At 51.3% G+C, this 25,904-nt stretch overlaps 1 protein-coding gene across 5 annotated transcripts; it reads left to right on the top strand.

Annotated features, from left to right (window-relative positions):
• The first annotated feature begins 5,579 nt into the window (after window positions 1-5,579).
• Window positions 5,580-24,451, top strand: TMEM161A (transmembrane protein 161A). Of its 5 annotated transcripts, none has more exons than XM_058563844.1 (12): window positions 5,580-5,771; window positions 8,959-9,062; window positions 9,956-10,036; window positions 10,399-10,496; window positions 10,673-10,754; window positions 11,719-11,870; window positions 22,613-22,673; window positions 22,771-22,914; window positions 23,016-23,129; window positions 23,290-23,464; window positions 23,587-23,683; window positions 23,917-24,252. In XM_058563844.1, exons 1-12 carry the CDS (start codon window positions 5,769-5,771, stop codon window positions 24,168-24,170), a joined length of 1,365 nt encoding a protein of 454 aa, XP_058419827.1. In that variant the 5' UTR covers window positions 5,580-5,768; the 3' UTR covers window positions 24,171-24,252. The 5 variants fall into 5 exon arrangements, with proteins under 5 accessions (XP_058419827.1, XP_058419825.1, XP_058419823.1 ...); XM_058563842.1 differs by having other exon boundaries at window positions 10,598-10,754; XM_058563840.1 differs by lacking the exon at window positions 5,580-5,771 and having other exon boundaries at window positions 7,461-9,062; window positions 10,598-10,754; window positions 22,613-22,671; window positions 23,917-24,451.
• Window positions 24,452-25,904: the final 1,453 nt, after the last annotated feature.

Genomic DNA, 25,904 nt, shown 5'->3' with positions numbered 1-25,904 from the left:
GTCCTTAGAGAAGACCCACTGGTGGGGGCCGGGAGGGGGAAGGCTGGGTTCGGATCCACGGCCAGGGGCTCCTTTCCCTCTTCCTGTGCGTGCATCCACCAATAAAACACGCGGCGTCCGTGGACGAAACTCTCTGTCGCTGCGCAGAGCCACCCCCCGCCCGGGTCTCCCCCAGCGGCCTCTCCAGAATCCGCCCCTGAGAGGGGAACTCGAGGGCAGGTGGGGTGCCAGGGAGCACAGCTGGTGGGGGTGGCGACGTGAGAGGAGGAGCCCTGCAGGGGGCGCCAACGGGCACCTGACGCCGTGGGCAGTGGGTGCTCAGCCCGCTGGGGTCCTGGAGGACCCCGCAGGGTGCGCACTTAGAGTGGTTGCACCTCAGGAGCGAGGAGCTGGGCCATTTACCCGCCAACTCCTGGGAGTGTCCGGTGGTGGCCTCAGGTGGAAGCCCCCAAGCTGGGCGCAATCGCTTCCAGCAAGAAGCAGCCACTACACTGTTCGTCTTTTAAGTGGGCATATCCCTTGATCCCTTGACCCAGCAATTCCGTTCCACTGGAGGGAGAAGGGAGCTGGGGGTTTATCCACCCACTTCCGGGGGCACAAACTCCTCCCCCACACACACCACGGGGCCTGTCCTGTGTGTGAGGGCCGACTTGGGGGTTCAGGAGTCATAGGGAGCTCATGCTCAGTCCAGCCACCCCCCAGGTGGTCTCGGTGGGATCCTTATAACACTCAGATCTGCCCCTGACTCAGCTGCCCCCACCCCACCTTGCCCCTGTTTCCCACCCTGGCCCTGGCCCTGAGCCCCCTAGAATACTTGCAGTTCCAACGCCAGGGCCATGCTGGTCCTTCCTCCTGGACCACCTCCCTCAAACCCCAACTCATCTCCTTTTTAGACTGCTTCCTACCCTCCAAGGCCCAGCTCCATGTCCCCTCCTCCAGGAAGCTCTCTGCACTGCTCCAAGCTGAGAAACTAGCTCTGACTGCTAGCCTAAGCAGACAAAGGGTTTGTTGAGTGGAGATCACAGATTTGGACTGGAATGTAGAAAACAGGGAGTGTTGGCATCAGCCCTTGTGGGATTTGCCTCACCCCCCAGTCGCTCTGCCAAGATCCAAAGTTGACTCGTCCAGCTCAGCCAGGAGTGGGCAAGTCAGCTTGACCAACACTTTCAAGACCCTTGTCCCCTCTTGTCACCCCAGCGCTCCAGAGAAGGGCTTTTTCACTAAAATCCAATGTCTTGATTCCACCGTTATCGCACACTGCCCTGGATGATGGATACAGAGATGAAGCGTGTGCGTAACAGGCTTCAAAATCAGTCACGCTCCCTGGAATTCTGCACCTCCCCTTCTCCTGTAGTCCTCCCTCTCCAGCCAAGACTTTGGGTGGACTCCTTTGTTTGTTTTTTTGTGAGGAAGATTGGCCCTGAGCTAACATCCGTGCCCATTTCCTCTACTTTATATGTGACGCTGCCACAGCATGGCTTGATAAGCGGTGTGTCAGTGCACGCCAGGGATCAGAACCTGCGAACCCCAGGCTGCTGCAGCCTAGCACATGCACTTAACCGCTATGCCACAGGGCTGGCCCCTGGGTGGACTCCTTTGAGGGACAGAGGGAGAGGGCAAATATGTAAAGTGACAGACCTTTTTGTGAGGTAGGGGCACTCTTTTAAGTGGCCGTGTGTAGAGTGCCATCCACAAGCCAGACCCAAGCTGGGGTTTGCCCTCCACGATCTTCCCAGTCCTCGACACCTTCATCCGCAGTGAGGTTGGGGCTTTGGGGCCCCAGTTTCTAGGGGAGGAACATGGCATGATCAAAGTTTATAAAGCCCCCCTCCCTGGGCTTTTGTGGTAGGGGGGTGGGGTGAGGTCCAGCGGCAAGAGCGACAGGAGGCCAAGGGGCAGTAGAGGGATACTCCATGGTGTGTTTGGGGATAAAGCCACCAGGACCCCTGGATGGCTCTGATGTGGGGGTAAAGGGAAGAGGGTGCCATGGGCATCTTGCAGCCTCTGACCTGGATGGGGGTGATGGGGGAGCCCCCTCTTGCACTTGGAAGTCTGCAGAGAATGCATGGTGTGGGGTGAACTCAAGGCCTCTGTAGAGTGTCCGAGTGAGGCTGGAGGGTTCTCTCATCCAACTCAGACTCGGGTCCTAAATCCTCCCCACCTGCTCCCTTCTGTCCCCACTCACCCTCAGAGGAGGGGTGAGCCGCTGTCCCCACTGCAGCCTATGACAGTGGACTCTGGGGATCTGGCCGTGCACACAGCCCTTGCTACCCCCAGTAGCCCCATCGCTGTGGGCACCGTGGTCACAGGGAGGGTGCGAATTCTCCGCCTGGTTACCCTTCTGGGGATCTTGCTCAGGTCACAAGGACCCTGGCCATTCACATGGGGTGGATGAACTACCTACCTGGTGGTCCCCACAGTGTTGCAGTCACAGCTCCCCACACAACCAGACACAGGACCCCTGGGGGAAACAGGCACGGCCAGAGAGGGCCCCTTCTCAGCCTCTCGATCTCACCCTCATGGGGAACAGGAAGATGCACCAGTCCCTGAAGTCAGTGCCCACAGGCTAAGCTAAGTGTGGGGCTCATAAAAATGTGGGCTGTTTTCAAAGGCTGGAGTCCCCCAGGGCCGGTGGGTGTGGCTCTGTGTCCCCATTCCTGGGAGGCTGAACTTTCACCATCTGCCATCAGGTGGCGCCCAATGGTGTGCTTTGGATTCTGTGCTTCCCACTCAAAACGTAAAAATAAAATAGAAATAGTAATAAATAAATAAAACCCATCTTGGCTTCTAGGGGCTCCACCCCATGTTTTCTGGCTCTGAGCCTGGGGATGCAGAAAGGGCAGTGTCACAGGTCAGATGTGTGTGTGTGTGTGTGTGTGTGATTATTCATGTACAGCTTGGGGTGTCCCTGGGCCATAAGGGGACAGTGGGCAGGCTCCCGGCTCCTAGAAACACCTCTGGGTCCAGACCCCAGCTCTGCTCCTGCTGGCTGTTTGGGGAAGAAGCAGGGAGGGTTGTGTGGGAGTGTCTTACCACCAGTCTTTCTAAGGACAACATGGTGACGTCAGCCAGGCCCCATGTCACCGTCAGAAGGGCCCTGAGTCTCCCAGGAGCTCGGTCATTGGTTAGAAGCACTGTGAGAAGCATGGCCTGGGCACAGACATGGTGATGGAAGTTGGAGATCTGAGATCTGCGTTTTCGAGAGCACCATAAATAGAGATCGTGGAACCATCAGTGTGGCATGAGAGTGTGGACCTCAGTGTAGTCAGAGAATGTGGGGTGTTAGTGTAGAAAGACGTAGAGAGCATCCACTGAGGATCCACTGAGGATCGGGGAACATGGAATACCCAGTGTAGGACACAGATTGTGGATCTGCCCAGTAGAGCATAGAAAATGAGGAATGTCCAGTGTACAATGGGTAACATGGCACATCCAATGTAGAACAGAGTGAGGAACGTCCAATGTAGACAGAGATGTTCAGCAAATAATGAAGGACGAAGTACACGGACCAAGAGAAGACTTTGGCATTTGCTCTGCATGAAGTGGGAGCCATGGATGGTTGTGAGCAGAGGAAGGACATGGCTCAAGTGTTAACAGGCACCATCAAGGTGCTCAAGGGAAAACAGACTGTGGCGGACGGGGTAGGGGATGGGGGATGGAAGCCACAGGAGGCCAGGGAGGAGGGGACTGCAGGCGAGAGATGATGGAAGCTGGACTGGGTGGAGGCTGTGAAGCCAGGTGGGAGTGCGGTTCCGCTGGCAAGGTGACAGATCAAGTGTGGGGCAAGAGAGGAGTCAAGGCCAACTCCAGAGTTTGTGGATAAGCACCTGGAGGATGGAGCTGCCTTTTCTGCAGTGGAGGCTGCAGAGGGATGATGTGGAGCTCCTGGGGCCGGGATTTGGTGAGTTGCCCATGGTTCCCCTTGTTGGGGTGCTGTGACACCTGGACTCATAAGTCCCATACCCAGAGTATGAAGTAGAGATTTGGGCCTCTTGGAACCTCAGTATCTTCATCAATTCAATGGAGTCTGGCCACCCTGGCCTGCTGGAGGGAGCATATGAGTCAGTCCCACCTCCCTTAGCCTGGCGTGCAGTGGGCCTGCAGCAAATGCCCCCCCTTTCTTTCTTGGCCTCCCTTCTCTGACACCCTCCCTAAGTCCCAGCTTCCCTGGATCCCATCCCTGAGGGGCATCTCATGGGCCCCATGTGGGTCCTGGGAAATCCCAGTGATCCTCACCCCCACTGTCACTCACCCTCTCTGAAGGGGATATTCTGAATCCAAAGGACCAAAGTCACAGTGAATCCCCTGCAAACAGACATCCACATACGCTCATAAACAAAGACAGAAACACCCACAGAGACGAGGCAATCAATTACATGGGCCCCACTCACAGGTACCCACCCCATAAAGACCCTCAGACATCGTCACACCCACGTCCATGTCCACACCCAGGCAGACACATTTATCCTTAGAAACACAGGTGGCAAAACGTAGGCACCTATTGCTAGAAGCCCTTTCCTCCAAGCCCTGAAACAGAAAACATCAGAACATCGGATTCCTGAGGCTGACATTTGGTCCTTGATCCAGCCATGACTGAAGCTGACACTACTTCTAGAGCTTTTCTCTTTTTTGCTGAAGCTTATATGAGTTGGATTTTTTTTTTTTGGCTCCAGAGTTTTGGCTGATAGAGATAAATAATGCTTTTGCCAGGTGAAAAAGATTGAGAAAAGAGGCATTCCAAGATGGAAGGCAGCATTTACAGAGGCCTAGAGGTATGAGATAGCATGGCCGGTGGCAAGATGTATAATAGTGTGCATAATAGTGCTGGCATGAGACTGAAGTCAGGAGAGGGGTCTGAATGCAGTCTGTGCACTTAGGAGTCTAGTCGGTGGGAGTCATTGAATGTTCTTTTAGAGGCTTTCTTTCTTTCTTTCTTTCTCTCTCTCTCTCTCCCCCTCCCTCCCTCCCTCCCTCCTTCCTTCCTTTCTAAGATTAGCCCTAAGCTAACATCCGTTGCCCATCCTCCTCTTTTTTTTTGCTGAGGAAGACTGGCCCTGGGCTAACATCCTGCCCATCTTCCTCTACTTTATATGGGACACCACCAAAGAGTGGCTTGACAAATGGTTCTTCGTGAGCCCAAGATCCGAACCTGTGAACCCGGAGCGTGCGCCGCATTGAATGTTCTTGATCAGGGTAGTTCCATGCTGAGAACTACCCAGCGAGAGACAGTGCGTGGATGAATGAATGTATTCGCCGCAGACCTGCAAGACAGGTGCAGGTAAGGCCGCCCGGTGGCTTAGCAGTTAAGTGTGCGCGCTCAGCTGCTGGCGGCCCGGGGTTCGGATCCCGGGCGCGCACCTACGCACTGCTTCTCTGGCCCTGCTGAGGCCGAGTCCCATATGCAGCAACTAGAAGGATGTGCAGCTATGACATACAACTATCTACTGGGGCTTTGGGGGGAAAAATAAATAAATAAAAAATTAAAAAAAAAAGACAGGTGCAGGCGAGGAGACTGAGACTTGGAGAGGGCGGCCACGCAGGGGTCCCAGAGACAGTCCTGACTCAACTGTGATGTGAGCTTGTTGAGAGTCTTCGAACTACAACTTCCGGCATGCAAAGCGAGCGACCTTGTACCTCGTGACTTATCCAAGCCTGATGATTGGTCGCTCAGGCTGTTTGTCAGATCAGGGTCGGCTCTGATTGGTCGAGTTCTACGAGCTCCCCGAGCCCCGGGCCAGTGGTTCGCTCACCGCGCTCCGGGCCGCGACATGGTGAGCCGGAGACCGCAGGGTGGGGGGTCCCTGAGGGGCTAGAGGTCCCGCCGAGGGCGTCCAGGGAGATACCGACGGGACGAGGGTCCCTTTGTAGGGATTGGAGGCTCAGAGAGACTCGGAGTCACGCTGAGGGCCGCGTGTCCCTCTCTCGCGTCAGAGTCTCGCTCCGGGACCTATGATGGGGCGGGGGTCGTGCTGCGGGGACTGGAACCCTCTGAGCGTTCTGGGGCTCTGGCAAGTTTCTGGGGACCCTCTAGGGCCTGGAGTCCTGCCCAGGGGTGGTGGCCCCGCGCACGGGACTGGGGCTCGAGCACTTTCGGGCCCCACGAGGGAGATCTGGGGACGAGAGTCCTGAGGAAGCGTGGTCCATCGGGGGTCCCTGCGGTATCGGGGTGCGTGGACGGGCCAGGGAGCACTGAGAGGAGGCACCAGGCCCAGGGATCGAAGTGGCTCAGAGAGGGCGAGGGTCCCGGAATTGCAGACGGCTTGTTGGAACCCTCACGCGGCTCCGGGTGCAACCCGTTGAGTCAGGTCTTCCAACTTAGCCCAGCCCCTAGGGGGCAGGCTGGTGCGGGGCGAGGTTGGGGACCCCCAGACCCGAAGGGGTTCAGACTGGGCAGAGGGAGGGACAGGCTGGAGGGGCCCGGATGGCGGCCTGACCCTGCCTGGGCGAGGGGTCCCCGAGGAGGGGCGTTGGCGGTGGGCCTGAAGGAAGAGGGTTGATGGAGGGGTGGTTGAAAGTGAGGGTCGTTACCGGCAGGGGCGCAGGACGCTGTGGGTGAGGAGGGAAGGGCTCTCGGGAACAGGATGGAGGAAAGTCGCACTGATGTGAGTTAGCATGATTCTCAGATTCTCGGGTCCGAGATCCAGGGAAAGGCTTTGAGCAGGGGGAGGGACGTGGCCTGATGGGAGGCTCCAGAATATCTTTGGAGATCTGCAGAGCGTGGACCCCAAGACCGAGGTTGCTGGGGGGCAGGACATGAGAAACATGCCTGGACGGACCTCTGGAGCCTTAGGTGGAGAGATGGGTGCCTTTCTTCCCTCCTTCCCTTCCCTCCTCCTTCTTCTATCCTTCCTTCTTTTCCCCCTTCGCTCCCTCCCTCTCTCTCTCCCTCTCTCATTTCTTCTGTCCTTCCTGTCCTAGGTGCTGGGACCGCAGTTTGAACTACGGGTCCCCTCCCTGGAAGGTGTGGGAGGATGACGGGTCAGCGATGGAGAGCCGGGGCGGGGGGGGGGTGGGAGGGCCTCTAAGAACCGAGTGGTTGGACGCAGGGAGGGCTCGGGGCAGAGCCGGCCAGTGAGGCGGGATGGTCTTGAGCTGAGTCCTCCGGGCCTTGAGGGCTGCGGAGCGGAGTTGCGCGTTGACTGTAAGATGTGTGGAAGGGCCTGGGCCGCCTGCTGCGCTGTGTCCACGGGATGATGGGCGGTTGCGGGGGCCACCCAGGAAGGGCCTGGAGGAGCCACGGTCTGCCGGCTCGGCAGAGAGGTCTGGGCTGGAGGTGCCTCTGTGTTGGGGTCGTGCTGGGCCGAGTCGGTGGTTAAAACCCTGGCAGAGGATGGGGTCACAGGGGAGAGGCCACAAAGGGAGGAAAAACAGGCAGAGGCGCCCGAGGCTCTGAAGTTTGGAGAGGGGCTAGTGGGAGGGGCTAGTGGGAGGCGCTGGAGGGGCGCCCGAGGAGCTGAAGAGGGGTCCTAGGAGGAACGGCAGGCCTCGAAGAGGCCCGGCCCTCTGGGCTTGTGGGGGCCCACCGACCGTGCCCGTTCACATGCCCCCGGTCATTAGTGCCCGCTAGCCAGTCTGCACTTGGGGGTGGGGGAGGTGAGCAGTGAGACTAGGAGACTAGTGAGACTAGAAAGATGGCGTCACAACCTCATCATTGAAAAAACATTCTAGTCTCAGTTTACAAGTGACAGGCATAGAAAAAATATCCTATTAGTGGGTTATTTTAAGGGTGGATTTCTCATTACAGTGCTAGGCCGGATTTTCATCACACCAGAGTTTCTCCCATTAAAGTTAGCTTATTTTTGCCTGATTAAAAGATAATTTTAATAATTAATTTTAATATTAATCTTTATTTCATTTTAGTTGTTAATTATAATACCATAATACTAGTAGACAGCTCTCCTGAGCACATAATTTTACATAATTACATAATTACTGATAGCAATTGGATATTTACTGCATTCAAGCAGGCAAACCCAGCTTCAGCTTCAGACTGATTACCAAAAACATTTCTTCTAAAACGTTTTAAAGTAGGTATGTGAAAACGTGTTATGAATTGTTGAAAAGGTTGTTACAGGGGGCTGGCCCGGTGGCATAGTGGTAGGGTTCGTGTGCTCCGCTTGGTTGGCCCGAGGTTCACGGGTTCGGATCCCAGGCTCGGACTTGTGCACAGCTTATCAAGCCATGCTGTGGCGCCGTCACATATAAAGTAGAGGAAGATGGGCATGGAGGTTAACTCGGGGCTAATCGTCCTCACAAAAAAAAAAAAAAAAGGTTCTTACATAGAACTTGGTGAGAAAATTCCTAATTAAAAAAAAGTCATCCCACTCAAATGTGTAAGTCTTTATGCTGAAACAGGTAGTGGCCAGAAATAGACGCTTTCCATGGAGGTTGATTACAAAGGGAGGGAGAGGAAGAGAGGGTGATGGAGCCTTCAGGGATAATTAAAGACAGGAAAGTCTTTGGGGGACCCGGCCACCAGGGTGAAGGTTGAAGCTAGAAGCTCACTGGAGACACAGTTGGTGCGTGGGTGGGACTGTGGGAGAAGAGCTGCTTTCACTGGGTGTGCCAGGCTCCTGGTCCGTCGGCAAGGTGGTCATGAGAGTACAGGAAACAGAATAGGAAGCACCCCATTTCCAGATGAGGAAACCGAGGCTCAGGAAGATTAAAACCCGAAATCCATAGTAAAAGCCCGAACCGAACACCAGTCTCTGCTCCAGCGCGTGCTCTCCGCCACCCCACACCCCAGCGAGGTCGAGGTGGTGGTGGGGATCCGCGCTCAGCAGGGGCTCAGGGCTGGGTCTGAGCTCACCCCAGGCCCCTTCGCCAAGATGCAGCTGGAGCCTGGGAGGGCCCTCCCTCCCCCACCTGGCTCCAGTGTCTCTATAAATAGCCGGGGTTCCGAAGGAGTGAGCTTGTGACCGCCTGGCAGGCACTGCCCTTCATGTCCCCTCCCTCCAGGCGGTCCTCGGAGTGCAGCTGGTGGTGACCTTGCTCACTGCTACCCTCATGCATAGGCTGGCGCCGCACTGCTCCTTCGCGCGCTGGCTGCTCTGCAATGGCAGGTGAGCCACGCACCCTCCCCGGGCGGTGGGAGGAGCCCCGCCGAGCCCCGCCCCCTCTGCGCCGCCCGCAGCCCCCCCCCCCCCGCAGCCCCCCCCCCCCCGCACGGCGTTTTAATTGTTTTTTGTTTTTTGTGTGTTTTTTTGGTGAGGAAAATCAGCCCTGAGCTAACATCCATGCCAATCCTCCTCTTTTTGCTGAGGAAGACTGGCCCTGGGCTAACATCCATGCCCACCTTCCTCCACTTTATGTGGGCCGCCGCCACAGCATGGCTTGACCAGCAGTGCGTTGGTGCTCGCCCGGGATCCGAGCCAGCAAACCCCTTGCCGCCGCAGCGGAGCGCGCGCACTTAACCGCTTGCGCCGCCTGGGCGGCCCCTTAATTGTTTTTTTAAACAACTTTATTGAGATGTAATTGGTGTATAATAAACTGCAAATATTTGAAGTGCACAATTGGGTCAGTTTTGACAGCTGTAGACCCGTGAGACCGTCCCCTCCCTCGAAAGAGCAATTGTTTCCCCTACTTCTCTGCCTTCCTGTAACCCAACCCCCTTCCACCCTACTCTCCCTACCAGCGCTTTCCCGCAATGCTTTGGTCCCTGTTTGGGTCTTGGAGGCTTCCTGAGATCTGGTGGGAACTGAACTCTCTCCTCAGGACAACGCACACACCTGCTCCACCAGGAGAGTTAGCCAGCAGATTCAGGGGTGTCCAGGATGCCCGCTGCACTCGCCTAGCCAGCCCAGGCCACCTTCCGGGCCTTCAGTGGCCCCTGCCCGTCCTGTCCGTATGGCGTTTCAGGGCCAGCCCTACCTCTGACTCTAGTCCCGGGTTTGGGGGTCCACTGCCTTGATCCCCCTGTGCCCGAGCTTTCCTGACTGCCCATCTTTGCCCTCAGTCTCTTTCGATACAAGCACCCATCAGAGGAAGAGCTTCGGGCCCTGGTGGGGAAACAGAGGCCCAGAGGCAGGAAGGAGCGGTGAGTGAGCCCCAGCCTTTGGTGAACGGCTCCGCCCTGGGCAGGGTGGGGGGCGGCAGCACAAGGCCTGCCCTGCCAGCTCTGGGCACAGGGGAGAGTCGGGGTGCCCCAGGAGGAGATGGTCATCGGCACTCATTGAGTGCCTCCAGCCAGCATCTGATGCTTATTGGAAGTGCTCTGGGCCAGCCCTGTGGGCGGGTGATGCCGGCACCCTGGTGTGCAGAGGAGACCCAGGCTGGGGGAGAAGGTACCTCCCGGGCCAGCTCCTTCTGTGCTCTGAGGGTGCTGGGGTGGGATGGGCTGCTGTGGGTGACTGGGAAGGGGAGGAACGGAGGATACTGCTCTGACACCTTCCCCACCAGGTGGGCCAATGGCTACGGTGAGGAGAAGCCGTTGTCTGTGCCCCGAGACGCCCCTTTCCAGCTGGAGACCTGCCCCCTCACGGCCGTCGATGCCCTCGGTAACAAGCCCACTGGGTCCCCAACTCCCCTCTTGGCCCACGCCGGGTGGGATGGGAGCGTCCTGGGCGGGCGGCCGCGGCTGAGCGGCGTGTCCCCGCAGTCCTGCGCTTCTTCCTGGAGTACCAGTGGTTCGTGGACTTCGCCGTGTACTCCGGCGGCGTGTACTTCTTCACAGAGGCCTACTACTATGTGCTGTGCCCGGCCAAGGAGACCAACATCGCCGTGTTCTGGTGCCTGCTCACCGTGGCCTTCTCCATGTATCCTTCCTCCAGGTTCCTTGGGTAGGGCTGGTGGGAGGCATGTGGGAACTGGACCCCCCCCAAACTGCTATATCAGTTATTGACTGCTGTGTCACAAACCTCCCCAAAACTCGGTGGGGTAAAGCAGCCGCTGTTGGACTGGCTCTGGCTTTGGGCTGGGCTCAGCTGGGTCAGCAAGTCTCCTTCCATTCCATGAGGTCCAGCCATCCTGGCCATCCCGCAGGCTAGCCCCAGCTTCCTCACTGCAGGAGCTGAAAGGCCAGAAGGAAGAGCGGCCTCTGCCGGCCTCCTGGGGCTTTGCCCAAAGTCAGCCCACACCTATCCCTGTCCATCCTCTTGGTCCAAGCAGGTCACCAGGCCAGCCCAGACGCAGAGGCGGGAAAAGAGAAGGCCCACTCCGTAATTTTTTTATTAAGCTGCATGGAGAGCAGAGGCAAACCCATTTTCTCTGACTGAGGACCCCAGTCAGAGAAAATGTCCTGAAATGAGCTTGTGAAGAAGGGAAGCCTATCTTGATACCCACACTGGTTCCGGAAAGCCCCATGGGTCTCTTTCAGGGCAGACTTTCAGATACAGCCCCTGTATCTGATAGCTTCTCAGAGGAAGAGGAAATTCACCTGCTGTGAATGCCACCAGAAGACTAGGTGGGCAAGGAGGCGGGACCACTGGGAGACAGACTTGGTGGCCATTTCTAAGTGGCCACAGGTAATGTGATGAGCCAAGCTGGAGGCCAGGCCCAGGCACACCCCCACGCCACTGACACAGGCATGAGCAGCCCTGGACCTTGTGTCCTGGGCTTGTTCAGCGTCTCACTCTTCTCCTTCATCACTCCCCTGCTCCCTGGGTCTCCAAACCCAAGCTCTGGTGTTTGTGTTCTGGAGTTGAGGGATGACTGGCGGGGAGTGGTGGAATGGGGGAGGGGCACTACCTGTGCTCGAGGCCTCCTTAGCCCTGTCCCCAGCAAGGTGTTCCTGACAGTAACCCGGCTGTACTTCAGTGCGGAGGAGGGGGGCGAGCGCTCCGTCTGCCTCACCTTCGCCTTCCTCTTCCTGCTCCTGGCCATGCTGGTGCAGGTGGTGCGGGAGGAGACCCTCGAGCTCGGCCTGGAGCCAGGTACGTGCAGTGGGGGGCATGAGGTTACACCTCCATCACTCCCTCATGTAAGCTGTCCAGGCTGGGGTTTAAGTGGCTTGTTCCACTGGCACATAGTAGGTGAAGGAGGGGACTCCTGGGGCCCGAGCAGTCTCCATGGGTGCTTGCCACCCTGGGCACCCCCTTGGGGTTTGGGGACGAGAGGACACCCCGTCTCACTGTCTCTGATGGACGCTGGCACTGTAGCTCTTCACATGGGCACTTCTGTTCCCTCCAGTTGTTGCCTACCCAGCAGCCACAGTGACTTAATATTTACCTATTCTAATTTAATTTGGGGAGGAAATAGGTAAATGGTATAAAATTCATAAAGTACAAGAGGACAAAGAATAAAGAGTAAAAATCACCCTTCCACACTGGTTCTCCTCCCCAGAGGGAACCTAGGGTACCACTTTCCTTTATTCACATAAATCAGTAGCATATATGGCTCTACACCTTGTCCTTTTCTTTTAAAAACAATAAATATTGGAAGTTGTCCCTTGACACTACATACAGTGTTGTTTTTTTGTAACAGCTACGTGGTGTTTCATTTTATGGATGTTCTATCTTTATTTAACCAGGCCCCTATTCATTGACATCTAAGTCTTTTGTTATTAAATGTTGTTGCACAAAACCATGTTGTTATACAACAATCTTGTATGGGAACAGCCTTGTGCATGTGGCCCTGTGCAAGAAAGTGCATTTGTAATTTTGATAATGTGGCACATTGCCCTTCAGGAAAAGATGTATGAAGATGCTTATTTCCCCACACCCTCTTCAACGTGTTTTCTCAGACTTTTTCTGTCTTGGCTGATCTGATGGGTAAAAATATAAGTGAGGTTGAGCATCTTTTCATATGTTGAAGAGCCATTTCTATCTCCCTTTCAGAAAAGATCTGTTATTTTGCCCAGTTTTCTACTGGGTTGTTGACCCTTTTATTGATTTGTAGGAGCTCTTTATATATTAAGGAAAGTAACCTTTGTATGTGATAGGAGTTGCAAATATTTTTTTTAATTTTTTTATTTTCCCCGCAAAGCCCCAGTAGATAGTTGTATGTCATAGCTGCACATCCTTCTAGTTGCTGTACGTGGGATGTGGCCCCAGCATGGCCGGACAAGCGGTGCATTGGTGCGCGCCCAGGATCCGAACCCAGGCCGCCAGCAGCGGAGCGCGCGCACCCAACTGCCAAGCCACGGGGCCGGCCCTACAAATAATTTTTTAGTTTACCATTTTTCTTTTGACTTTCTCTGTTCCTTGAATTATCTTTTAAAAACATAATTTGGATCACATCACTACTCTGCCTGACACCAGACTCCAGTGGTCTTTGGATAAAGACCAAAATCCTCACCATGGCCCACATGACTCTGCCAACTCCTAGAGTTTATCTTTTCCAATTCTCCCCACCTTTCAATTTTTAAAATTATATAATGTTTTATATATATAAAAGAACATATGTATGTAAATTACAAAGCAAAATAATAACCTGTCTCTCAAATAAAAGAACTAGAACATTCCCAACACTCCTGCATGTCACTGGTGCTCCTTCCCAATCCCACTGCCTTCCTCCCCTACTCCCATCACCAACCAGTCTCTCAAATTTTGTGAGAGAGGCAGAAATTCCTTTACCTTTAAAAAAACAGTTTCATCTCAGATGTTTCTGCCCCTAAAGAATTAATCATTCACTTTTGCAGTGTGTGGTCTGCCAGCTTGTGCTTTTCTGTCTCTGATACTGTTTCCAAAACTAGGCTGTGTGGGCCTGGGGGCCTTCGGTTCATCTCTCATCTCTGATGTATGATGTTATCATCTGTATTTGTCCATTCTCCCGATGATGGACGTTTAGGTGGTTTCCCGCTTTTAGCTTTTTCACAGGCCATAGGGAACACCTTGTATGTGTTTCCTTGTACGTGCCTGCAGGTATTTCTTTTGGGCACAGGATTCGGGGACCGTGGGGTCATGTTCACCTTTATAAGATGGTGCTCAGGGGTCGGCCCGGTGGCGTAAGTGGTTAAGTGCGCATGCTCCGCTGCGGCAGCCTGGGGTTCACAGGTTCAGATCCCGGGCGTGCACCGACGCACTGCTTGTCAAGCTGTGCTGTGGCGGCGTCCCATATAAAGTAGAGGAAGATAGGCACAGATGTTAGCCCAGGGCCAATCTTCCTCAGCAAAAAAAAGAGGAGGATTGGCTTCGGATGTTAGCTCAGGGCTGATCTTGCTCACACACACACACAAAATTACAAGATGGTGCTCAGTGTTTTTCAGAGCAGTTCTCCCAGCATGGCCACCAGCCGTGCGGCCTGGGCTCCAGAGCCTGGACGCTGGGCTCAGGCTGCCCACTGAGTCCCGGCCACGCCCAGGGTGAGCCTGGGCAAGGCCACAACAACTCCCTGCCTCAGCCTCCCTGCTTGTCAGGTCAGGTAGTGACTGCACCGACCTCCCAGGGGAACAGTAAGGTTTAAATGAATTGAAATCGGTGGAAAGTGCTTGATTTTTGCCAGGCTAGTGGTGTGAAACGATGCCTTCTGTGGTCTTAATATGCATCTCTCTGGTTGCCTAGGAGGCTGAGCGTCTCTTCCTGTTTATTCATGATTCACAGTTCTTCTCCTGTGAAAAGCTGGTTCACATTGTTGTCCATTTTTCTTTTGGGCTGAACGTCTTTTTTTTTAAATTTTTTATTGTGGTAAAATACACATAAAATTTACCATCTTAACTTTTTTTTTTTTTTTTTTTTTTGCTTGAGGAAGATTTGCCCTAACATCTGCACCAGTCTTCCTCTATTTTGTGTGTGGGACGCTGCCACAACATGGCCACTGACGAGTGGTATAGGTCTGCACCCGGAAACAAACCTGGGCCACCGAGGTGGAGTGCGCAGAACTTAACCACTAGGCCATGGGCCAACTCCCCATCTTAACCATTTTTTTTGTGTGTGTGAGGAAGATCAGCCCTGAGCTAACATCCGTGCTAATCCTCCTCTTTTTGCTGAGGAAGACTGGCTCTGAGCTAACATATATTGCCAATCCTCCTCCTTTTTTCCCCAAAGCCCCAGTAGATAGTTGTAGGTCATAGTTGCACATCCTTCTAGTTGCTGTATGTGGGATGCGGCCTCAGCATGGCCAGAGAAGTGGTGCATCGGTGCGCGCCCGGGATCCGAACCCGGGCCGCTAGCAGCGGAGGGGCCGGCCCCCATCTTAGCCATTTTTAAGTGCACAGTTCAGTGGCATTAAGTGTATTCACATTGTTGTGCAGCCATCACCACCATCCACCTCCAGATCTCTTTTCATCTCGCAAAACTGCAACTCTGTCCCGCTAAACACTAACTCCCCTCCCCTTCCCCCAGCCCCTGGCACCCACCATTCCTTTCTGTCTCTGTGAATCTGACTCCTCTAGGGACCTCACATAAGTGGAATCACACAGTATGTGTCTTTTTGTGTTTGCCTTCTTTCACTTGGCATAATGTCCTCAAGGTGCATCCATGCTGTAGCATGTGTCAGAATTTCCTTCCTTTTTAAGGCTGAATAATATTCCACTGTATGGATATGCTGCATCTTGCTTATCCACTCATGTGTGGATGGACAGTTACATTGCTTCCATGTTTTAGCTATTGTAAAAAATGTTGCTATGAACATGGACATACAAAGATCTCTTCAAGTCCCTGCTTTCAATCTTTTTATACACCCAGAAGTGGAATTGCTGGATCATGGGGTAATCCTACGTTTAATTTTTTGAGGAACCAACAAACTGTTTTCCACAGCAGCTGTACCATTTTACATTCCCACAACCCACGTACAAGGATTCTAACTTTTCCATGTCCTCACCAACATTTGCTATTTTCTGTTGTTGTTGTTTTTTAAGAATAGCCATCCTAATGGGTGTGATGGTATCTCGTAGTTTTGATTTGCATTTCCCTAATGATTAGTAATGTTGAGCATCTTTTAATGTGCTTGTTGACCATTTATATGTTTTCTTTGGGGAAATGTCTATTCAAGACCTTTCCCCATTTTTGAATTGGGTCGTTTGTTTTTTTGTTGTTGAGTTTTAGGACTTCTGTATATATACTGCATATTAATCCCTTATCAGATATATGATTTGAAAATATTTTCTCTCATTCTATGGGTTGCCTTTTTACTCCATTTATAGTATCTTTTGATGCATAATTTTTTTTTCCTGAGGAAGATCAGCCCTGTGCTAACATCTGCCAATCTTCTTCTTCTTTTTTTTTTTGCTGAGGAAGACTGGCCCTGGGCTAACATCCGTGCGCATCTTCCTCCACTTTATATAGGACGCCGCCACAGCATGGCTTGCCAAGCGGTGCATCGGTGTGCGCCCGGGATCCAAACTGGTGAACCCAGGGCCGCTGCAGTGGAGCGCGTGCACTTAACCGCTTGCGCCACTGGGCCAGCCCCGATACACAAAAATTTTTAATTTTCATGAGGTCCAATTTGTATATTTTTTATTGATGTCATAATAGTTTATAACATTGTGTAATTTTAGTTGTACATTATTATTTGTCAGTCACCATATAAATGTGTCCCTTCACCCCTTGTGCCCACCCCCCCAACCCCTTCCCCCTGGTAACCACCAAACTGTTCTCTCTGTCCGTGTGTTAGTTTCTCTTCCACATATGAGTGAAATCATGCAGTGTTTGTCTTTCTCTGTCTGGCTTATTTCGCTTAATGTAATACCCTCCAGGTCCATCCGTGTTGTTGCAAATGGGAAGATTTTGTCTTTTTTTACGGCTGAGTAGTATTCCATTGTGTATATATACCACATCTTCTTTATCCATTCATCTGTCGAGGGACACTTGGGTTGCTTCCACATCTTGGCTATAGTGAATAATGCTGCAATGAACATAGGGGTGCCTAAGCCTCCTTGGATTGTAGATTTCACGTTCTTTGGATAAATTCCCAGTAGTGGGATAGCTGGATCATAAGGTATTTCTATTTTTCATTTTTTGAAGAATCTCCATACTGTTTTCCATAGAGGCTGCACCAGTTTGCAGTCCCACCAGCATTGTATGAGGGTTCCCTTTTCTCCACAACCTCTCCAACATTTGTTATTGTTGTCTTGGTGATTATAGCCATTGTAATGGGTGTAAGGTGATATCTTAGTGTAGTTTTGATTTGCATTTCCCTGATGATTAGTGATGCTCAACATCTTTTCACTTGCCTATTGGCCATCTGTATATCTTCTGGGAAAAGTGTCGGTTCATATCCTCTGCCCATTTTTTGATCGGGTTGTTTGTTTTTTTGTTGTTCAGTTGTGTGAGTTCTTTATATATTATGGAGATTAACCCCTTGTCAGATATATGATTTGCAAATACTTTCTCCCCGCTGGTGGGTTGTCTTTTCATTTTGATCCTGGTTTCCTTTGTCTTGCAGAAGCTCTTTAGTCTGATGAAGTCCCACTTGTTTAGTTTTTCTTTTGTTTCCCTCGTCCGAGTAGACATGGAATTCGAGAAGATCTCTCTATGACTGATGTCAAAAAGTGTACTGCCTATGTTTTCTTCCAGGAGTTTTATAGTTTCAGGTCTTGCCTTCAAGTCTTTGATCCATTTTGAGTTAATTTTCGTGTATGGTGAAAGAAAATAGTCTACTTTCATTCTTTTGCAAGTGGCTGTCCAGTTTTCCCAGCACCGTTTATTGAAGAGACTTTCCTTTCTCCATTGTATGTCCTTGGCTCCTTTGTCGAAGATTAGCTGTCCGTAGATGTGTGGTTTTATTTCTGGGCTTCTAATTCTGTTCCACTGATCTGTGTGTCTGTTTTTGTACCAGTACCATGCTGTTTTAATTATTATACCTTTATAGTATATTTTGAAGTCAGGGGTCGTAATGCCTCCAGCTTTGTTCTTTTTTCTCAGGATTGCTTTAGCTATCTGGGGTCTTTTGTTGCCCCATATGAATTTTAGTATTCTTTGTTCTATTTCCGTGAAGAATGTCATTGGGATTCTGATTGGGATTGCATTGAATCTGTAGATTGCTTTAGGTAGCATGGACATTTTAATTATGTTTATTCTTCCAATCTATGTGCATGGGATATCTTTCCATTTCCTTTTTTTTTTTTTTTGGTGAGGAATATCAGCCCTGAGCTAACATCCATGCCAATCCTCCTCTTTTTTGCTGAGGAAGACCGGCCCTGGGCTAACATTTGTACCTATCTTCCTCCAGTTTATATGGGACGCCGCCACAGCATGGCCTGACAAGCAGTGCATCGTGCGCGCCTGGGATCTGAACCCAGGCCACCAGCAGCGGAGCGCGCGCACTTAACCGCTAAGCCACGGGGCCGGCCCCATCTTCCCATTTCTTTATGTCATCATTGACTTCTTTCAATAGTGTCTCATAGTTTTCATTGCATAGGTCCTTCACCTCCTTGGCTAAATTTATTCCCAGATATTTTATTCTTTTTTGTTGCAATTGTGAATGGGATTGTCTTCTTGAGTTCTCTTTCTGTTAGTTCATTATTAGAGCATAGAAGTGCAACTGATTTTTGTAAGTTGATTTTGTACCCTGCAACTTTGCTGTAGTTGTTGATTATTTCTAATAGTTTTCTGATGGATTCTTTAGGGTTTTCTATATATAAGGTCATGTCATCTGCAAACAGCGAGAGTGTCACTTCTTCTTCCTTTTATTCCTTTTCTTGCCTAATTGCTCTGGCCAAAACCTCCAGTACTATGTTGAACAGGAGTGGTGAGAGTGGGCACCCTCGTCTTGTTCCTGTTCTCAGAGGGATGGCTTTGTTTTTCGCCATTGAGTATGATGTTGGCTGTGGGTTTGTCATATATGGTCTTTATTCTCTTGAGGTACTTTCCTTCTATACCCATTTTGTTGAGAGTTTTTATCATAAATGGATGGTGGATCTTGTCAAATGCCTCCTCTGCATCTACTGAGATGATCATGTGGTTTTTATTCCTCATTCTGTTAATATGGTATATCACATTGATTGATTTGTGGATGTTGAACCATCGCTGTGTCCCTGGTATAAATCCCACTTGATCATGGTGTGTGATCTTTTTAATGTATTGCTGTATTTGGTTTGCCAATATTTTGTTGAGGATTTTTGCATCTATGTTCATCAGTGATTGGTCTGTAATTTTCCTTCTTTGTATTGTCTTGTCTGGCTTTGGTATCAGGGTGATGCTGGCCTCATAGAATGAGTTAGGAAGTATTCCATCTTCCTCTAATTTTTGGAATAGTTTGAGAAGGATAGGTATTAAATCTTCTTTGAATGTTTGGTAAAATTCTCCAGAGAAGCCATCTGGTCCTGGACTTTTATTTTTGGGAGGTTTTTAATTACTGTTTCAATCTCTTTAGTTGTGATTGGTCTATTCAGATTCTCAAGATTTCTTCTTGATTCAGTTTTGGGAGGTTGTGTGAGTCTAAGAATTTATCCATTTCTTCTAGATTGTCTAATTTGTTGGCATATAGTTTTTCATATTATTCTCTTATAATCCTTGGTATTTCTGTGGTATCCGTTGTAATTTCTCCTCTTTCCTGTCTAATTTTATTTATTTGAGCCTTCTCTCTTTTTTTCTTAGTGAGTCTGGCTAAAGGCTTGTCAATTTTGTTTATCTTCTCAAAGAACGAGCTCTTTGTTTCATTGATCTTTTCTATGGTTCCAATTTGTCTATTTCTTATTTGTTGCCTTTGCCTTTGGTGTCATATCCAAGAAATCATTGCCAAGTCCAATGTTGTGAAGTTTTTCTGGGGCTATATGTCTTTTTTTTGTTGTTTATTTGTAAGGTTTCTTTATATATTCTGGATACTGATCCTTTGTTACATGTGTTGCACATACTTCCTTCTATCAAATCTGACACACCGTTATTTCATGAACCACTGAAAAAAGATAAAAAATGTGGTCACTTAAACTATTGCATGCTATCAATTGTCATATGTATCCCAATTTTAGAAAAGTTAAAATGTGTGGGAAAAAATGTGTATGTTGGAATTGATTAAATTCCCAATTTGTGGTGTGTCTTTTCACTTTCTTTGTGTTGTTTTTTCTTTAAAACAAAATTCCCAAATGTTTCATTTTGAAAAATTTCAAACCTACGGAGAAGTTGGAAGAATCCACTAATGAACCCTCATATGCCCTTGACCTAGATTCATTTGACCACCTTTGCATTATTTTCTCTCTGCACACACATGCACCACACATTTTTTTTTTTTTTTTTTGGCTGAGCCATAGTTACAGCCATCACCTCTGGCGCCTTTTGATGAAGAGAAGTTTGTTATTTTAGTTGATTTTTGTCTTGAAGAAATTCCCTTCCCTTCCCTACAATCAGAAAGACATTCTGTATTTTCTTCCACAATATTTCAAGTTTTGCTGTTCACACAAACCCTTAAACTCCTGGAAGTTCACTTTTGTGTTATGAGGTCGACATCACATTGAGTGTCTTCCATGGAATAACCTTGCTAAGCAATTGCATCTTTAGTGAATCGTGGAATCGTTTTGGTTTTCTTTCATCTTTTCCGATCCTTCTCCTTTTGTGTGGCTGGGATCTCTGGATTTTAGAGCAGCACCCTGGTCGGCTTCCTTTTCTTGTATCCAATTTCTTAGTTGGCTACTTAGCTCATTAATTTTCAGCCTCTTCTATTTCATTTATAGCATTTGAGGCTATAAATATTTTATTAAGTTCCACTTTTGTGTACCCCACAAGTTTTGCCTTGTATTTTCATTTTCATTCATTTATAGGTATTTTAAAGTTTCTGTTGTGATTTCTTCAACTTATGAATCATTAAATAAGCGTTTTAAAAACTTCAAATGGAGAACCTTAAAAAAGTTCTTATTTATTTCTAGCTTAATTGCACCGTGGTTACAGAAGACAGTCTATATGCAATAAATTCTTTAATATTTGGTAAGACTTGCCTTATGGCCTAGAATGTGATCAGTTTTTGTGACTATTCCACATGTTCTTTTTTGTGTGTGTGAGGAACATCAACCCTGAGCTAACATCCATTGCCAATCTTCCTCTTTGTGCTGAGGAAGATTGGCCCTGGGCTAACATCTGTGCCCATCTTCCCCTACTTTTATATATGGGATGCTGCCACAGCATGGCTTGACAAGTGGTGCATCAGTCCGTGCCCGGATCGGAACCTGCGAACCCCACAGCGCCAAAGTGGAGTGCGTGAACTTAACCGCTACGCCACTGGGCTGGCCCCCATGTTCTTGAAGAACATATATTCCCCGCCTCTATATGTCAATAAATTCAAATCTCATCTTTCCTAACTTTTTGTCAGCCATTAAAGGGTTAATCTCCCTTTGGGATGGTGGAGCTCTTAATTTCTCCCGGTTGTTCTGTTAGTGTTTTCTTTGTATATTTTGAGGCTAATTGACAAGGTGTTTACAAGTTTACAAATTTAGATTTAGAACATCTTCCTGGTGAATCAGCCATTTTATCATGATGTATTGACCCCTTCTAATAATATTTCTGTTTTAGTCTAGTTTATCTGGTATTAATATAGCCTGTCCAGCTTTCTTTTGATTAGTATTTGTCATATCTTTTTAACATCTAATTTCTTTCAACCTTCCAGTGACCTTATGTTGAGGTATGTCTCCTTTAAAACACAGATAGCTGGATATTTTCAATCAAGTCTCGCAGTCTGTATTGTTTAATTTCAAAGTTTAATCTGCTTACATTTATTGTGATTACTAACATGTTTGGCCTTGTATCTATCATCTTACTTTTTCGCTTTCTATTTGTTCCTTTTTGGTTATTGCTGTTGGCGTTGCCTGCCAGCCTAATTGTCCTTCCTTTATAGGTCATGGTCTGTCTTAGCTCCCTGGCTGCTTTTTGGTCTCTTTGTTTTGGTTCTCTGCAGTGTCACCACAGTGTGTCTAGGTATGGTTCCTTTGTATTTACCTGGTTTGCTGTACTTTGCGTGTGCCACCATTCTGCAGACTTCTCCACCATTCTCTTTTGATAGCGCCTCTCCTTCCTTCTCCCCTCTCTCCGGGTTCTGATCTGACCTATGCTGGACTTTCTCTTCTATCCTCCTTACCTCTTAATCTCTCTTCATATTTCCCACTTTGTCTTTCTGAGTTGGAATCTGACTGATTTCTTCAGATCCAATTCATTAATTCCTCCTTTGGCTGTTTCTAATATGCTGTTTAATAACATATCATTTCAGTAATTATATTTTTCCTTTAGAAGAGCTTAATTGGTTCCTTTGCAAACCCATCCAGTTATCTGAGGTAGTCGCATGTCACCCGTTCTGTGATTCCAGCTTTTATTTTCCTCAATCATTTCACACATAATTGGTAATGCCAATTTCTGAAGTCCTTGGGGTCTAAACTTGTCTATTATTTTTTTCTGCTGACTCTCCTTTATGGTGATTTGTTTCCTTGCGTGTTTGGTGATTTTGGTTGTGTTGATTTACTTTTACTTTGTGGGAAATCTGGGGGCCTGAACCGAGGATTCTTTCTAGGGCTTTGGTTTTCTCCTACAGGAGACCTTCATGTCCCTGCAGATTCCTGGTATAATCCAGGAAGCTCAGACTCAGTGCCGCCCCCCGACCCCATGTCTCCCAGTCCAATTGAGGGTGTCGGCCTGGTGCATTCTCCTGTTCTTTGAAAAGAGACACACACAACCAGAGCACAGTTGTCCTCATGCCTGGCACAGGGCCTGGCTGCCACTGGTGTGTTCCTACCTGAGAGCAAAAGGATGTCTGAAGGGACAGAGTAGGCTCTGAGGCCCCAGGGGCCTACTGAACACTGCCCTCTCCTTGTCTTCCCCAGGCCTGGCCAGCATGACCCAGAACTTGGAGCCACTTCTGAAGATGCAGGGCTGGGACTGGGTGTGAGTCCTGGGAAGGGAGGGGGAGCAGGGGCAGGCTGCGTCCTGCAGGTAGGGTGCTGACAGGCCTGGGACTGCCTGACTCTTCTCTTCTTCCCAGGCTCCCTCTGGCCAAACTGGCCATCCGTGTGGGGCTAGCGGTCGTGGGCTCCATGCTGGGTGCCTTCCTCACCTTCCCAGGCCTGCGGCTGGCCCAGACCCACCGGGATGCCCTGACCATGTCAGAAGACCAGCCCATGCTGCAGTTATGTTGGGGGCCTGATGGGTGGGGGTTAGGGAGCCTAAGGGAGAGGCTAGGGAGATGGTGGGTGCCTAGGCCTCACCACTCTGCTCCCTTGCCCCCAGGTTCCTCCTGCACACCAGCTTCCTGTCCCCTCTGTTTGTCCTGTGGCTCTGGACCAAGCCCATTGCACGGGACTTCCTGCACCAGGCACCTTTTGGGGGTACACCCTACTCCCTGTGAGTATGGGGGTGGGGCTGGGAAGGAGGGCGGCTGGGGACCTCTGTTTGTACTCCAGTCTCCAAAGCTCAAGGAGGAGCCTTGGGTCCTGGAGGAAAATCCCTGGCGGCGGGGGCGGGGGGTAGCTTCGCTAGCGCCCTCGCCCCTCACTCCGGGCAGGTTGTCCGACGCGGCCTTCGACTCGCTGCGCCTCTGGGTGCTGGTGGCTCTGTGTCTGCTGCGGCTGGCGGTGACCCGGCCCCACCTGCAGGCTTACCTGTGCCTGGCCAAGGCCCGTGTGGAGCAGCTGCGGCGGGAGGCCGGCCGCATCGAGGCCCGCGAGATCCAGCGGCGAGTACGGGCGCCCCGGGCAGGGAGGGAACCGGGAGCTCAGGGCGGGGCTCTGGGTCCCTCGGGCGTGGGGTCACCCGGAGACCGGAAGGTGCCCTGCTGCAGCCACTGCTACCTGCCCACCAGGTGGTGCGGGTCTACTGCTACGTGACAGTGGTGAGTCTGCAGTACCTGACGCCGCTCATCCTCACGCTCAACTGCACGCTGCTGCTCAAGACGCTGGGTGAGGAGGAGCGGTCAGGGCGGGGCGGGGCGGGGCGGAGGCGGAGCCGGGGCTTGGGTGAGGGCGGGGCCTGGAGATAGAGCAGGGGCGGGCCCACGGGTGGGGCGGGACTTAGGTGGGGGCGGGGCCGGGAATGGGGCCGGGCAGAGGAAAGTCAGCTCTGCTGGGAGTCCGGGAGGCCCACCCCGCTTGTGCCTCCACCCATGTCTCCCCCTACCATACTCCTCCCGCAGGTGGCTACTCCTGGGGCCTGGGCCGGGTCACCCCGCTGTCTCCCGCCCCATCCACGGGCAGCGATGGCCCGGTCGGCCCCTGGGAGGACGAGGCCCAGCAGACTGCGGCCCGGATCGCCGGGGCCCTGAGCAGCCTGCTCACGCCCCTCTTCCTCCGCGGCGTCCTCGCCTTCCTCATCTGGTGGACCGCCGCCTGCCAGCTGCTCTCCAGTCTCTTCGGCCTCTACTTCCACCAGCACCTGGCGGGCTCCTAGCCGCCTATGGGACACGGGCGCCCCCTCCGCTTGTGCCTCAGTGTCCCCAGGTGCAAGGCAGGCCTGGGAGTCCCCGCTGTGCCCGTCCCTTTACCACAGTGCCTGAGCCATGGCTCCCTTGGACCCTCAGCTTCGGCCTGGAAACTGTCTTGGGCCGGGTGGCAGAGGGTCCCACGGCCATTGTTCCCAGAGTTCCCGGAGGTCGTGTGCCCAGTTTGACAACAGAGGGAGGGGCAATCTTCTGAACAAATAAAGGGACAGGTCGCTTTTTACAAACAGGATTCCAGTGGTTTCGCAGGCGGCTTCCTGCGTGTCCGTGTGGGAAGTTAGAAGTGCAGAGAGGAGGAAAGGGGGGAAATGGACCAAGGGCGAGGGGAAAAGCCACAGTGGGGCTGGAGGAGAGAAGTTAGGGGGAGAAGGAAGAGACCCGAAAGAGAGGAGGAGTCACCGCTGAAAGGGAAGGTGATGGGGGGGGGGGGAGGGTAGAGAAGAGACTGGGAGAGGAGAGTGTGAGGACCAGAAAATGAAGCCCTGCGAGAGAGTGCAGGGGAGAGTGTAGGGCAAGCATGGGAGGGGAAACCAGGGGGAGAAGGGGGAGAATGGAGGGAGGGGAAGGTGGTGACCCAGGCCCTCTGCCACAGGGCTGCGGGGACTGCTTCCGTGTGAAGGTCACACGCAGGCAAACGTGCACGTTGTTGAGGCTGTGATGACCCAGGGGAAGGAGGGTGAGGGGCCATCAGGGGCCCTGGAATTTTCCTGTCACTGTAGCCACACTCAGTGTGCGTGCATGTGTGTATTATAACCCACGAGTGGATTCTGGAATCTTTTTGGTATGTGTAAAATATATATTAAAAATAAAAAAGAGTCACGGTCATTTCCCTCACCAGTGAGAGCCAAAGGCCTACGTGATCGGCCAGGACCGCATGGCCCACGTGCAGGGCCCATTGTTGATGCCCTGCCAACCGGCGTGTGACCCACCTGGGGGCCATGTTCCTGTGCCAGGACCATCTGCTCTGGGCTCCCTCACCTGTGTCAGGTGTGGGTCACCTGAGGCAAGAAGTGCCCTCACCACTCCCCCCAGCTGTCATCTGCCCCACTGACTTGCCACATATCTTAACAACCACCCAAAGGGAGCATGATTCCACTTAGGAAAGTGAGGTTACAACCAGACATGGTAGACACAGTGGCTCCGAGAATAGGAGCTGGAACAGCAGAGAATGCCGTTGTTCTAGCTCCTAGAGTGGGGTTTGGCTTTGGAAGCTCTGCACTTGTAACGTGGATAAAAATGAAAAGTATGTTAAAAACAAGGTTAAGACTTGGGTTAAGGTGAACTAAACACATCATCCAATTTTTATCCTTTTCAAAACTCCAGTAAAATACAGGAGCATCATCTCCCAGCTCTGCAGGTCCTGTACTTATTGCCCCAGTGTCCCAAGAGAGTGGAAATTAATAGAAGAAACCATAACTAAATTGGGTCCGGAAGTCCTGTAGGGGGCGCTCTCAAGCCCTTTCACACATCGTCAATTACACCAAACAGGAAGAGAGGGACGCTTGCATCTGGGACAGGAAGTAAAACTACTTTACTACTGGCCGGCCCGTGGCTTAGCGGTTAAGTGCGCGCACTCCTCTACTGGCGGCCCGGGTTCGGATCCCGGGCGCGCACCGACGCACCGCTTCTCCTGCCATGCTGAGGCTGCATCCCACATACAGCAACTAGAAGGATGTGCAGCTATG

Source organism: Diceros bicornis, chromosome 20 (genome assembly GCF_020826845.1).
Source record: "Diceros bicornis minor isolate mBicDic1 chromosome 20, mDicBic1.mat.cur, whole genome shotgun sequence".
Classification (NCBI taxonomy): Eukaryota; Metazoa; Chordata; class Mammalia; order Perissodactyla; family Rhinocerotidae; genus Diceros; species Diceros bicornis.
Note: the sequence above shows the minus strand (reverse complement) of the source record. Positions and strands in the feature narration are given on the sequence as shown.

What these genes read in the sequence shown, in the direction of transcription:
- TMEM161A (XM_058563840.1), top strand. Translation starts at nt 9,007, where the DNA reads ATGCATAGGCTGGCGCCGCACTGCTCCTTCGCGCGCTGGCTGCTCTGC. An exon ending in CACGGCCGTCGATGCCCTCG is followed by an intron (nt 10,497 to 10,597) that starts GTAACAAGCCCA and finishes GTGTCCCCGCAG; the next exon opens with TCCTGCGCTTCTTCCTGGAG. An exon ending in CCCGCGAGATCCAGCGGCGA is followed by an intron (nt 23,465 to 23,586) that starts GTACGGGCGCCC and finishes CCTGCCCACCAG; the next exon opens with GTGGTGCGGGTCTACTGCTA.